A 14,286-nucleotide genomic window follows, 5' to 3' on the forward strand; every position below is an offset into this window, starting at 1 on the left:
GTTCTCCGAGTCCAGCCAGTTTTCTATATCTGGTTGCATACGTTCAACAGCAGGGCCTCGATGCGTTCTGCTTCCGCTTGAAGAGCGCACTGGGGTGGCCAAGCTAAAGGTGCGGGATAGCCCGGCTTGACGCGGACGCGATCCAGGCAAAAAAACGGGACGCTCTGCAGTCTTGTGTGGCTGGTGCGGGAATAGAGCATGTCCTATCGTACGACGAAGCAGCCGGAACAGGGTGCATCGCGCGCTAGCTTGGCTGACCAGCAGCATATATGCTGTTCGGCTTCACTGAAGCGAGCGTACGTAGCGTTTAATTTGCGCCTTCAACAAACAAAGCGCTCGCTCCCCGCGCACTTGTCCGCTAGCGCTGCGGCAATTGATCGCCGCGCTGCTGCCTTAATGCACGGGGTAAAATTTTAGCAATCTCACAGTGTCTCCGGCATGACGTATCCGACTTCACCGGCAGCTGCCTGGCACGCTCGAATCGCCGAACTAGTCGACCGATCCGACCGATCAACTACCGCCATAGGCAGTGGCGTAGCAACAGGGGGGGCCGGGAGGCCGTGGGCCCCGGGTGCAAGGGGTCAGTGAGGGGGGTGTGTCATATGCGTCTGAAGACACCCCTCTTTCCGCCAGCTACACCTGGGGAGGGGGGTGACAGAAGACCTATGGGCCCCGGGTGCCAGATGACCTAGCTACGCCACTGGCCATAAGCAGCTGAGACTTGGCACAGCTGGAGTAGAGGGGCTCGGTACTAAGCACGCACACCGTGGTGCTAAGCAAGGAGGTTTCGTGTGTAACCTCCTCGGTCCTAGGTGTGCGACAGACCAGCCTGCGGCGGTGACAGAGCTTCGCCCATTTGGCTCTGGCGGTATTGCATTATTCCTGCATGGCTTGCCGCCGCATCTACACCGTGGTCGCCGCGTCGAGTTCCACTTCGTGGCAAATGCAGTTACCTTCTCGTTTCTGGCGCTGCGTTAGAAAGGATTTTGTTCGTCTGCTTCGACGCGTCCGATATAGAGATGCAGGAAAGTCTTGAAGACGATGCACTACCGGAAATGATCGCTTGGCAATATCACCCTTGAATACAACGTACCTTCAAACGTTAGCTTTGGTTTATGTGCGCCACCGCGGCATGTAGAACTTATAGTCACCCCGTGAAAGTGTTTGCCAAGCAGATCTTGATAGCTAAGAGACATCTGTTGAAATGTAGCTTGCGCAACTTCGTCAACTGCAGTTTACATGCATTGTGCGCGTTGGTTGGTCCGCGTCGCGCTTGCCTGCCGCGCCGCGGTGCACGCTTGCGCTCGGAAGGCTGGGACAGGAAAGATGTGTTCGGCCTTCCACTGCTCGGCGTTGTCCACCACACAGCCATGTGCTCTAGTACGTATTCGAGCACCAGACGGCCACGCAACGCATCGGCATTCTTGCAACTGCTCAAATCACGAGCGCAACAGGGAGAAACGCACGCCGAGAGTGAAGTCCGTCAACTCGCAAATGATGAGCGAGAAATGCGCCTGGCTGCCTAGGCGCAACGTGGCGCATCTGAGATAAAGTTCCGTACGGCTCTTCAACACTCGCCATATCCGCATCGCTAACGCTTTGCCGCCAGGTGCACGCGCCGTCTGCTAATAACAAAATTACGTCATTACCAGCCCTGCGGCTTTGACAAGATTACTTTGAGAGTATACGATAGGCACAATTTAGCTTTAATGAAATTTCGTTTCAATTGGCCTTTAATTCAACATCAGCACATGCTCAGGAAAGCGGGTTGTTCTGAATAGCCTTTGAATATCAAATGCAACTCTATGGGTTGCTGCCTACTGTTGGGAATGGCCGTACGGGGTGACAACGTGCCAGCTATTTCAGCCCGCTGCACGTGTTCCTACCCAACCGGACAGGGAGCACTTCACAGAACTGCGAATGACCAGCAGCCACATGGCGCGGGGTCAGCTCAGGAATGTGGTGCCCAGCCGTGCCACCCGGGACGAAGCAGAGTTCTACGAAGCCCCTCTGACGTCGGCTTCGGACCTTTACACCTGTGTGTGTGTGCGGCACTGAAACCTGTGCAACACTTGTTTGTGAGCCCTCCTCCAAAAGGGCGGGTCATCTACGGTGACGTCGAACGATGACTGGACGAACGTTTCCGTCCACTGGGAATCAAGGGGGGACCAAGTGCTTATAAGCAGCGTTTGTCGGCTACTAGAGTGTGCTCGTTGGAGTGCTCGTCGTAGTGAGCTGCGTGCTCGTTGTCATGCTCGAAATGTACTCGTGAGCTGTGTGCTCGTAAGCTGTTTGCTGTATGTTAGTCTTGCGGGCTCCATATGGTAGTCGCGCTAGACTGTCAATATATGTCTTGTCTAAAATGTAAATAATGTAAATAAATCCTGTTCACCGAGTTCCTCTCTACGACCTTCAACTCCTTCAAATGGTGGCAGCGGCGAAATCATCCGACGACTCCTACATCTGGTTGACAGAGGTGGGATCGTCCGACGAATCTAATACTACTAGCGTTTTGACAGCATATGTCACGTATGGGAAATCCTTTCCATAGCGAGTTCTCGTTCACATAAAAGCGTGCAGTCTACCTTGGACCGACCTTCTGCAAAAGCTTGGCTAGCTGTCTGAAGTACTGCACAAAGGACAAGCAGGATCCAGTATCAGTTCAAGCTGCACAACAGCCAGCTTTTTTTATAGCGAGAAGCTAATCGAGTATGAGGGGGCTTATGGATTTTCCCAACATGACAGTCAGTGCTTCGAGAACCTCAATAATGCTGAAAAATGGAGAAACCAAATGCTCCCTTACAATATTTGTTTGCCTGGTCTGGCTTGGGAAAGTTACAACCAGGAGCATGGCAGGTGTTTTGTATATTAAAGATTTTCTTTACTCTAAGAACATTTACTGAGGATCCAAAATTCTCATTTGTGGTTCTTTGCTCGCTTTTTGAAATTTTACATCAGAATTATCAAACGCTCAGCAAGGATTAGACTACATGGTGTGTGTGTTTGAACTAATACACTTTAAAATAAAATGTTGAAACATTACAGGACTGAAATTAGCCCGCTTCTGGCAGTAAGGAAAGAGTTAGGTGTTACTTCTCCTATTGCCGCAGCGTGCAGCACCAATGCTGAGCACAAGCTTCAATGAGAACAAACAGACCACAAGAGCAAGCGATCACAATAGAAAGTCCTTTTTTATTATTCTCCATACTCACTGTTGCACAAAGCAATCTGTACAGCAAACAGACAAACGTGTCTCCTCACACACACCAAACCAAAATGCTTTGAACGCGCGGAACAAGGATAGCACAGCATCAAAACACCCTGCTAACAAGCAGCGTGCAGTCAGTACAAACAGACAAGAAAATTTAAGGAAAACAAACAGTGTTTGATGAAAGTTTCTATGACTACACGCGCATACTATGTACATATATCCAATAATACATTTGTTTCCCCCTCAAGCTCAATACAAGGACTGTCGCATCTGAATTCACCAATACACATCATTACTGGAACACAAACCCATCAGCAAAAAATAATAAGAGGGGAGGGGAGGAGGGAGAGAGACCCAGCACTGCAGACAAAGTGTTATATTTACATGACAGCAGCTGTGAAGCGGCCCCCATTTTTCTTGCCTTAACACACAAATATGTGCACCGGAAACAACGTACGTCAAATTTTGGTGAGGTCCAAATGCTCAAGGAAAACCACTGTGTGGCTCTCAAACAGTGCGAGCACACATTTTCAATGTTATCGTTCTGGCTGTGTTTGCAAAACGTGCTTGATGTTGCTTGAGTCTGCCAGCTGCGTTTCTTCTAGAGGGCAAGTCCAATCATTATACGGGACGATTCCCCACCAGTAGAGTCTACCACTGGCCATCAGTGAGTTGTGTCGGAACAATTACGTCCACTAAATATTCGACCTTAGGTCTTCAGCGTACAAGATGACGCAAGTACGAACCAAAGGTTGCCGTTTCTCGCCAAACACACAAGAAAAACAATGCATGCTGGATTCAGTACTAGGCGTACAGTTCCAATCACAGTGTGATGCTTTCATTTGCTGTCAACATTGGTCATGCAAACGATCGGCAAGCTGCATCATTAACGGGAGCCGCAGCGTGCCACAATGTCGTCAAAACAGTGCACCATTCAAGCAGGCAAACTTCAGCTGGACTCTGGGCAAATGTTAATTTGTCCAGTGGGCCCACAATTCACACAATACAGCCGCACACAGTGACTCATCTTTCAGCTGGTTTTATACAGAAATCCCAGTGCTGAGGTCTCAGCTATGAAACACAAACCATCAAAGGTTCTTCTATAATAATCAAATACTAGATCCCACAAAGCATGTAAGCGGTCTCATGAATGAAAAGAATAACAGAAGAGTACAAGAACACATATTCAGTAAAAACTGGTGACACTGTGTTACACAAGGTATAGACATCATCAATGCCCATTCAGGAATTTGTATCACGAGTCTGTACACACTTCTCCTGCGGATGAAGCCATCTGAAAATATTTCATTCTCTGCTACAAAAATCGACGTGCTGGCGACGAGCAAACCTGACTCGCCCAACCACACGTGGAGAGCCACCCTAGACAATGCAACATGCGCCCTTCACTCACAAAGCTTTCTAGGCAATCACACGCTGGCTCACTAAACCTAGATGCGACAAATGTTGACTGTACCGTACACTTGAATGTTGCAGCCTTCTCGGCATGACCACAGCTCGTGCGACCCTCTGAAAGTCGCCACAAGTGTCACTGACAATGGTGAATAAGGTGCATGGTGTTGTGATTTTAAAAAAGGGGGGTGGGGTGAAGGGGGGGGGGGGCTAGATAATTGACTATAACAAAAAAAAACTGAGGATCAGTTTGTAAACAACTATCTCATGCCTAGTGAAGAAAATGTTGCCGTCCCCTACATTAAACGGCAAGCAAATGGCAAAGCAGGCAGGGAAGCTGCAACCTACTTGTGTCAAGGATCATGGGAACTATGTACAGTGAGATGTGCTAAATATGACCAAAAGTCTGCTGTGTGCCCACATACGCCAAGAACCAGCACACTTTCTATATTCACATAGAAAAAAAAAAAAAGTGCACCTAATGGGCACATGTCGACAGGTGAGAAAGGCAAGCAGCAAAGTCTTCGCAGAAGACCACAATTCTACATTAAGTGCTGCGGCAAAGCAGACTTAACAAATTCCAAAGCAACATCTCTGAGATGTAACTTGCCTGCCAGCCTTGAAAAAATTTTGTTAGAAACCTTTTTGCATATTTTGCTAACTAGAATGCTGTGCTGTGAACTGACAGCATAAGTTGTGCACACGACTACTTTGCATTCTTTTTCTTCTCACTTTTGTCCCAGCTCAAATTTCTTGGAATGCACTTTGACACAGATACACTCCATGTCTATTTCCATAAAAACAGACACTACCAAACTTTAGAAAACTTCCTTCCCTCTTTTTTCTTGATAATGGTTGACACTGTTCTTAACCATGTTCCAATGTGCATACGAAAGAGGATTGACGAAAAGAGAGTAGTGGCCCTAAAACTAATTGAATGAGAAAAATGAGTAGCAAACAAAAATGTAGGCACCCCATCAATCCTATTGCATATCTTATTCCAACTGCACAAGACACCTGCTTACTGTAACTGCGGTAGCTGCTTGGACACCATGCACCTATACCCTACAGATAGCTTCGACATAATAGGCAAATGCCTGTTACAGTCTTTAAAAAAAAAACAGTGCCCATCAGACGTTTTGTAAGGCGTATGGGACCAGGTAACCAACTCTCAAGGAGAATTTTGACCACAGCAGCACGAGTAGGCAGCAGCAATAAAATGCATACCACCGATGTCAGTTTGGCAGGGACGCCAGAATGCCAGTTAAGCTTACAGATGCAAAAGACTCAAAAGCGAAACTAGGCAACATTGTGTTTCAAGCTCATTTTGACAAGGCAGCACACTGTGAGCCTTCAATGCTTACAACACGGACCATTTTCATCACGTGTCAAAGCTAGCATGTTTCATTGATCGCGTGACCCACGAGCCACTTCATGGCATTCAGAGCAAGGAAGCACATAGGAGGAGAAACAAAAGATCTAACAACAATCTCATGCTGCTGCTATGCTGGTTTTACCACTTAGCCTTGTCCTATGCTATGTGACATACCGAAAAAGTCACATCATCATGCACATGCGTTGCCCCTTTTTATTTCGCACAGGCTTGACGTTTCATCGCCATTCAAAGTTGGCGAAGTTTACGATTAACTAATTTTGTTACTTGTAAGTGGGCTCAACTGCATGCGCAAGAGTGTGACACCTCTAGAAGAGACAACTCAGCAGCTGCACAATGATTGAATAAATACAACACTGGGCGGACACGTAAAAAAAAAAAAAATTCTACATTTTCGGACTGGCCTTTAATGCCTGCTACAGCTCACTGGAATCTCAAGTGCACCCCCCCCCCTCCACAAGCTAATCTTACTGTATTTTGTAAATAATAATAATAATAACAGTGTTCGTCTAGGTACTGCTGTTCAGGGTAAAGCAGTACAAACAAAGTAATGAGGAACGGCAAAAACAAGGTGAAACAACAGCGGAAGTACAACAGCGGAACCACGAAAAAGACGTCAAAGCCACTCATCAGGCATTTCACACTCACACACTTCTGAAGCAGGCAAAAGGGAATTCCATACACAAATTAGCAAAAAGAACTGACTTCAAGAACCAAACAAGACAACATGTAACGTCTGACTCGTGAACAGTCGGGGAAAGCGGAGGTTACGCACTGGCACCAGGGTTGGTGTTCTAACTTCGAACAGCTGTGACTACACTAGCAGTGGCCAGCGGCGGTGGCTCTGTGCTGCTTTGCTGCCCGCCTTCCTCTTAAAAACAAAATGAAAGAAAAAAAAAGAACATGAAGTTCCTGTTTCTCTTGTCTGTGTACATGTTTTTTTTTTTTTAATCCTGGTCAAAGGTGAACGTGACCTTCTGCGACTCAACATCCGACAGCCTCTGTCCTGTGCCGTTTCTGCAAAATAAAAAGAGGGAATAGAAAGAAAGGAAGAAAAAGAAGTTAATGGGAGGGAGGAGAAAAAGAAGGAGGGGCAAAGAAGGCGAACAGAAAAAGAAGGAGAGAACAAAACATTTGTTGGTTCAGTTGGTTCCACACAAATTTTGTGATACACATGCAGCGTGCAGTTGCCTTTGATGCGAATGAAAGCACCCACAAGGCGGCATACGTTCAAGCCACCTTGTCTGGCTCAAAATGGCCAGAATGAACACTTGGCTGGTGAGTTCCCGGCACCACGCCAAACACAGACGATCTACACTAATGTATGTCCCAGTTTTAATCAAAGGCAACTGCTCCCACAGTAAATAAATGTGGGGTAGGGGGGGAGGAAACAAAAACAAAGCTTCATAAAGCAGGGCACTTGGTTTCATGAACCATTCAAAGAAATTTCAGTCAGGCAAAGAATCAAAGCCAGGTGTCACCAGAAACACAAATCCCTTCAGAGTGGCTGAAACCCGAAGCCCACTGCTACTCACTCAAACAAATTACAATGCATGGTGCAATGTTCTTGCTAAAATGAGAGAAATCACACTGCCGATGCTAGCGAACAACCAATCCAACGAAAGCCAATTATGTTCTCAATTTTCTTGGCAGTACAGTATGCCCCCCCCACCTCAACACAACTGAAGTACAGAAGAGTCAGGGTTAACTAGAAACTAGAACACATTCTTTCATTTCTGATGTTGCCATTTCATGCAACGCCAGCATGACTTACTATGGGGCCCACACCATCTTTACTGGCCAGATACATAGGATTGAAAGTTGTACCATCGAGTAATGGCTCGTAAGGGCAGCTTTGATTTATACTTATGCATTCTTGTTCAAGGACACTGCGAACGTTGTTCTATGGTGGGAAAATTTCTGGCACATACTACTTCAGCTCTACCAGCTGGGAAGTAATCGAGAGGATATTACAAGCATCTGGCTGGTTAAGACTGCTTTACAATACATACAACTTGTGCTTATCACAAAAGTGATAGGACTTCATTGTGATAAGAGTGAACAGTGCTAGGCACAGTGAGGAGAGGGACAGCTACTCCCAAGATTAGATTAACTTCCAACAAAAATGCTAATTTTCTGCAACATTTTCCGCAACTGTGCATCCCATATCCCTGACAATTGGGAAATTAACACTCCATGGCGGTTGATAACACCTAGATCAGAAAAGAACACCAGGAACATTTATTTTAAGCATAGCACCTGGCACCAGTGAAAGTGTGTTGCCTGTAAACCAAGCCCTCTAGCTGAGTAGCACATGCTATATACTACTACACCTGAACACACAAGTGCCTACTGACTCGCGCAGTTCCATAGTTGGATGAATCTTGACGTTCTGCGACATAAAACAGGGACAAATAACAAGACCTACTTTCCATGTACTATTGCGCAAGCATGCTCAGCAACTCAGCGCACACACACACACACACTTGGTAACAAACGAGTCACATGACATTTTGTAGACAGGCAGCAAAGCTACCACTGAGGACTAAGCATTCACTCCATGCTTAAATACCCTCCTGAGTTCCGGCTATGGGACATTTGTCCAATATATTGGACATCAAATACTCTGCCACTACCCAGGCCGCAGCACGTTTTAGCCTGTAAAACCGAATTGTCCAAAATTTAGGCACCTACTAGCGCCACCTATGAAGTTTTGTTGAAAATGCATTTTTAGTTTGGCCACCAGGGGTGTTTGCAATGGCGGCATTCAGCAGCACGGCTTTCTATGGCGATCGCCGAAAAAGTGAGTTCTATTTCTCATACTTTATTGCTCGTTCTTTTTCTGTGATGAAAGTTTGATTAATAAACAGATATTGCACTTTTGAAGCGATTTTTAATATTAAATTTTCCCTTTGCTACTGCATACCCACTGCCTCAAAAATGACCGGGTAGAGTTCCAGTGTCCAATATGTTGGACATCATGCTGTGCTAAAACAGCCGATAATTGTGAAATACTAAAATTCACTTTTCATCTCTGTAACATAATCAATTTCTTCTGAAAAGCTCACAAAAATCTGTGAACATTAATACACCTCGGAACTCAAGACGATAGAGCGAATGTGGTCAAGCCTGCTCACAACTGCCTCGTTTAACAAAAGCAGTTTAACGCAGAAAAAGACAAACACCTGTCAAAGAATATGCTAGTAAAGTGCAAGCCAACACATCAAAGGCATACACCAAACTACACTCATCGAGTGTGGTCAAGCAGGTGCCTCTGGCCTGTGCATGTGGTTCCAAGCAGTAGATACTGGCTTCAAAATCCACTGGCCAGGAGTACAAGGGGCATAGTAGTCTAATACTGCATAAGAGACTGCAAGCCCCCTATTCCTTTATTTAGATGGGTGGCTTTAATCGTGATCTGTGTTAAATGCAGTTAGCACAGTTACACAACAGGCTGTTAGGCCACTAAATGCATTTGACAGCAAGCCGAGCTTGGCAACCTCAGTTTGGAGTAAACAACCTTATGCAAACCGTCAAGATAGGGGAGAGCATGTAAACACAGCCCAGTGCAGGTCCTTTACAAGCATCCCAAAAGGGTGAGAATTGACTTGATGCAACTACAGAGACCACCATATGCATCTCGAAGTATAATCTCACAGCTCTACGCTCCAATGCATGCTGCTACGGCAAGATGGCGGCAAAGCTCAAACGACAATCTTCTCGCCGGCGAAGGACTGCAGAAAAGAAACAAGCGTGGCTGAAGCTTCACGAATCAGCAAGCACTACCGATAGCTGTCTACACCAGTTGAATTAGGTTCATGATACCATGTAACGCACCTTCCCTGATTAAGAGAATGCTGCACCAGCTTCAGCATTTTACTTGGAGATGCCAGCCATTTCGATAGGAAATACGGCAAAAAAAACTGACAAGTTATAAGGCACACCATGCCTATGCGCCATGCTGCCTTCTCGCTGCTCATGCCGTAGGCTCATGTAAAAAATTAGCTCTAAATTAAGACAGGTATAATACTTTTGCACTGTATTGTAATTGAACGGGAAACTAGCGGCAGGCCCTATTCATCACTAGCGTGAGCCATGAACAGGAGTGCCCGCGTAACTTGCTTGGATGGACTGCATTTGGTGTTCACCATGGTTGCAAATAACTCCCATTAAGTCTAATGCGGATAAGGCCTCCCGTGAAATATTAAACATCCCTTAAACTAAAAGGCGCTCGCAGTAAGGAGAATGTTTTTGCAGTCAATAAACCTGAAGCCACTGTCATTAAGTATAATTTACCAAATATGAATAAACTGGTGTCATTAGCCTGTTCTCTGCAGTGCACTCATAAAGAACTTTCGAGACGAACCCAACCGGCGCTGCACTATAACTCAGGATCACTACAAGCAGGCCTGACCGTACTATAGTCGCCGATCAATAAATTGGACACCGACAATCCAGACAGCATTGCGGCACTGCCAATGGCCCCATAGCCTTAATGAGTAAAGACGACCGATATTTCGGACAGCCATCAGCTTTACTTTCTATTATTCGGACTTCGTCCGTGGCTGCAGTGTACGCCAACTCTGCCACCACTATCTCCTCTGGCAACCTTGACGAGACATCAAGTATGGCCTCAGAGATTACATGCTAGATGGTAATCTCAGAGGCCTTATTTTGGTCACCGCTCTATGCCTCTGAGATTTAACTGCAAATGCCAATCTTGGAGGCTTTGCCTGAACTGCGAGGTTGCTTCAATAGTGCGATCATCACATCCTTTTCTGGTACCCCCCTGCATGGCCCATTATCGCCATTCTGTTTGTTGAGTCAGAGGAGGCGCTAGTTGAGTTAGCCTTGCAAGCAGCGTTCTGCCATGCTGTGCTTGTTTGTTTAGTTTGCGTTCCAGATAGCGCTCTGCTGGCTCCAAGAAGTCTTTCTCGTTAAGTTATAGATAGGCCACGTCAAGTGCACAAACGGTGCCCTCGCAGCCTGACTCTGCAACGGAAGAGGCTGAACTGCTGCCTACCCCAATGAGCTCAAATGTGGACATCATTGATGACCTGCCAGGCTGCGGTGTGCAGATTCCTGCCGCCGTTAGATCTGAAGACTGCAGATGTCGACGGCGCGGCTTCATCGTGCGCCGAATTGAACGATGACGAAATAATTGAGCAAGTTCTCCCACCATCAAACAGCGACTCCAATGATAATGTGCCATGTGCCCCAGAACCTTCCACATGCGGATCTGACTCAAGCCTTTGCAGTCCTTGCATCGGCTTACAGCAAAACTCAAAACTGGCAGAAATAGAAGCAGACTTTGTTGCACCTAAATGGTGTGCATGCAGCAGTGCATTGACCACTTGTTCCTTACACAGGGACCCTAAAACGTAAATAAAGTGATCTTTTTTGGATAAATTCGTTGTTTTTTTTTTCGGACATTCGCTAGTTCGGACTTATTTACGTTCCCCGTGGAGTCCGAATTATCGGTCATCGACTGTAGTCAGAATAGTGGTAGTTAACTGGCTCGCCATTGACCTATTATAATAGCCACACACACACAAAAGAAACAAGGGCATACAAAGCAAACTTTCTCTGCACAGTTGCTTTCAGTCAGCCTAAAACAGGTTCCCAGCTTTATGGCTTTACGACGGCACACTGCATCCGTACCTGGCACTTTAAGCACCAAAGCTTTGAGCATGCACCAATAACAAAACCCCCACACACACACACTGCATCATTTATAGAAGTGCTACTTGCAACCTGCGCTTGCACAACAAACCGGCAGGGTACACAAGCTCGTGAGCTCATTGCAGAAATCAGTTTGCAGCAACCATCGAGTTTCCAAGCGCTTTCAAAAGAATAAAAGGCCTGTTGCCAGTCCCTGAAAGGCGGAGCCAGCAGAACTAACTGATGAGCTAAACAAATCTTTCCTCCCTCTCAGTGTTACGAGCTGTCCATCGCTGCTTGGCATGGCATTTATCAGTTTTCACTTCATGCGAAACACAGAAGCTAACGTGAAAGGAGGATGGAGAGAGGTGACACATATAAAGGCAAAAAAGGCTTCTGGCCTCTTCCTCGGGCCAGTGCAATGGTACGATTGTCAATGCATAGTGCAATTTTAGAGTTGAAACGGTCAAATTTGCCCCAATGCGGGTGCAAATTACTCACTCCTTTCAATGCCTGTAAACAAATTTCCTCCCATGCAGTGCCAGCGGAAAACTCGATGGATGCAAACTAATGAGGGCAGAGTGTTTTCTCGCTCAAGGCGAAACCGAGTGAACCACAGGTGTTCAAAGAAATACACACAGGAAAAGGGCCACAGGGCACAGGAATGCACTATTTGATGGGGCACCGAAACATCCTAGACATTTATGTCTGATGAAGTGCGCCATGGGTGTTGTTTTTGTGTAGTCCAGAAAATTAGTCAAGAGAAGAAGCAGTGCACTTCGTTGCACATCTGCCATACACATTTTTCAAAACTGGTGCCAGTCAAAGGCCTTCAAGCAATCTGACATGCTTTGTGTATTGGCTGGCTTCAGTATGAGTACCGAAACACCGTGCCCCCAAAGAACATGATCACCAGTCTTTGCCGATGAACGGTTAACCAGTCTCAAACAGAGGCCACGAAATCCCATGCCACAGCACGGTACTATTCATGAGAGAACATAAAGGCTGCGCCATTTTCTGTTGCCACGTGTGCAACTTTTCTGGCTTGCCTAGCTTGCAATCATCGTAGGGAGTTGCCCCTTTCTGGCGTTCCAGGATTGCAGATTATTAATCAAGCTTTGCCCGAGCATGCCTGTGAGGTCGACGGTGGCATGGGGAGGCCAGCTGCCACTCTAGCCCCGAGAGAAACTATGCATACAAGCTCAAGGCAACCTGACACTGATCCACCAGGTTCCACGTGGTCATTCAAATTTATGATGGTATACAGCAAGAGCAGTAGCAAACTAATGGCACATTGGCTGGTCACTTTCAAGTGCTTTAAAGCACTCTGGCAGCGCAGTTCACACCCCAGTGGTCAAAATCAAGCTCTTTGAACAAATCTGCCTGGTTCTGCCAGAGCGTTCGAAGGCGCCCTCACATTCGACCTGAGAGCACAACCAAGATCTCGCAGAGTTCTATTCACGTGACTGATGTGACTTCTCTTGTTGATGCAGCATCAGCAGCTATCTGCAGTGGCAGGTGTATGCCTTTGGTCTGCCATGTTTGTTAAAAACATAAGTGCCAACCTGTTTGTTTCCGCTTACAGTTTCCGATTGCTCTGGTAAGCGGCAGTACATTTTGGCTAGGGCACAGTTTCTCCAACTCTAATCTAGAATCGTCTCCACATCCTCGCCGTGCAAGTCAGCACATGGTAGGGTCCAGCCTAATACGCCATAAAACTGATCTCGCCCACTCTTATCTCTGAGCCTGCAGCTTGCTCCATTCCTGTGCACTGTGGTTGAAGAAGCAGGTCGGGAGAAATGCAAGAAATGAAGGGGACGAGGAAAATGGGAGAGTGAACAGTGGCTATCAGAGGCGAAGAGAAGGTTGGCGGGGGCACCACCATCATCACTAATAGTCTGACGCTCCCTGGGATCCGCTACCAGCCAGGAAAGAAAGAGGAGGAAAGACAGCAGGAGAGAGGGAGAGGAGAGAGAAAGAGAGTCAGCCCAGCCATCTGCCAGCAGCAAGTCTGCGCATATCCCCCATGCATGTCAAGACTCGGGAAACAGGGACATAGGGAACTGACTGGGCTTCACCACACACTTTGGGGCAGGAATGACTGTGCCTTTGTGAGCCTGCCATACAATTTGTTTTGCAATGCGCCCTTTCAGTGCAGCAAACAAACCCCTCTCGTCAGGGTGCACACGTAACACCATGGTAACAATGTGTGCTTGCTGTGAACAGCAGTGGTAAGCATTTAGGAAAAGATGTCCCAACAGTGAGGACAAGACAAAGAAAGCCTTACATGCACTATCATGCTAGAGTGAAATGTGTAATGTGAGAAGACAAACTTTCCCTTTCTACAGTTGCCAGGGTGTGTGACAGTGGTGTGATTCTTCTCAGAAATGTTTAGTTTCGCTGCTAGAGCACATTTAGAGCACATTTAGTGACTGCTTAGGTCACTGTCACCCATTACAGTTAAGAGTAAGAAATTCCAAGAGAGGTTTTACCCTGTTTCATACCACTTGCATATTATTCCAGAATGATAGTGCCAATGCATGCCCCTCATGTCCTTATACACCTTTTTCAAACCAGTAAATCTTCAAGCAAGTGCCCGTTTTCTAAGGCC

The 14,286-nt window shown here is 46.6% G+C and overlaps 1 protein-coding gene across 5 annotated transcripts in view; it reads right to left on the reverse strand.

The window, feature by feature from the left end:
* Positions 1-3,172: 3,172 nt before the first annotated feature.
* The window catches only part of LOC142587616 (transcription factor YY2-like), a 49,879-nt gene continuing 38,765 nt past the window's right edge, over positions 3,173-14,286 (reverse strand). For all 5 annotated transcript variants that reach the window (XM_075698763.1, XM_075698762.1, XM_075698759.1 and 2 more), the window contains one exon: positions 3,173-7,031. In XM_075698763.1, coding sequence (XP_075554878.1) covers positions 6,962-7,031 — 70 coding nt within the window. In that variant the 3' untranslated portion in view covers positions 3,173-6,961. The remainder of the gene's footprint in view (positions 7,032-14,286) is intronic.

The sequence above is a fragment of the Dermacentor variabilis genome, chromosome 7 (assembly GCF_050947875.1).
Source record: "Dermacentor variabilis isolate Ectoservices chromosome 7, ASM5094787v1, whole genome shotgun sequence".
Taxonomy (NCBI): domain Eukaryota; kingdom Metazoa; phylum Arthropoda; class Arachnida; order Ixodida; family Ixodidae; genus Dermacentor; species Dermacentor variabilis.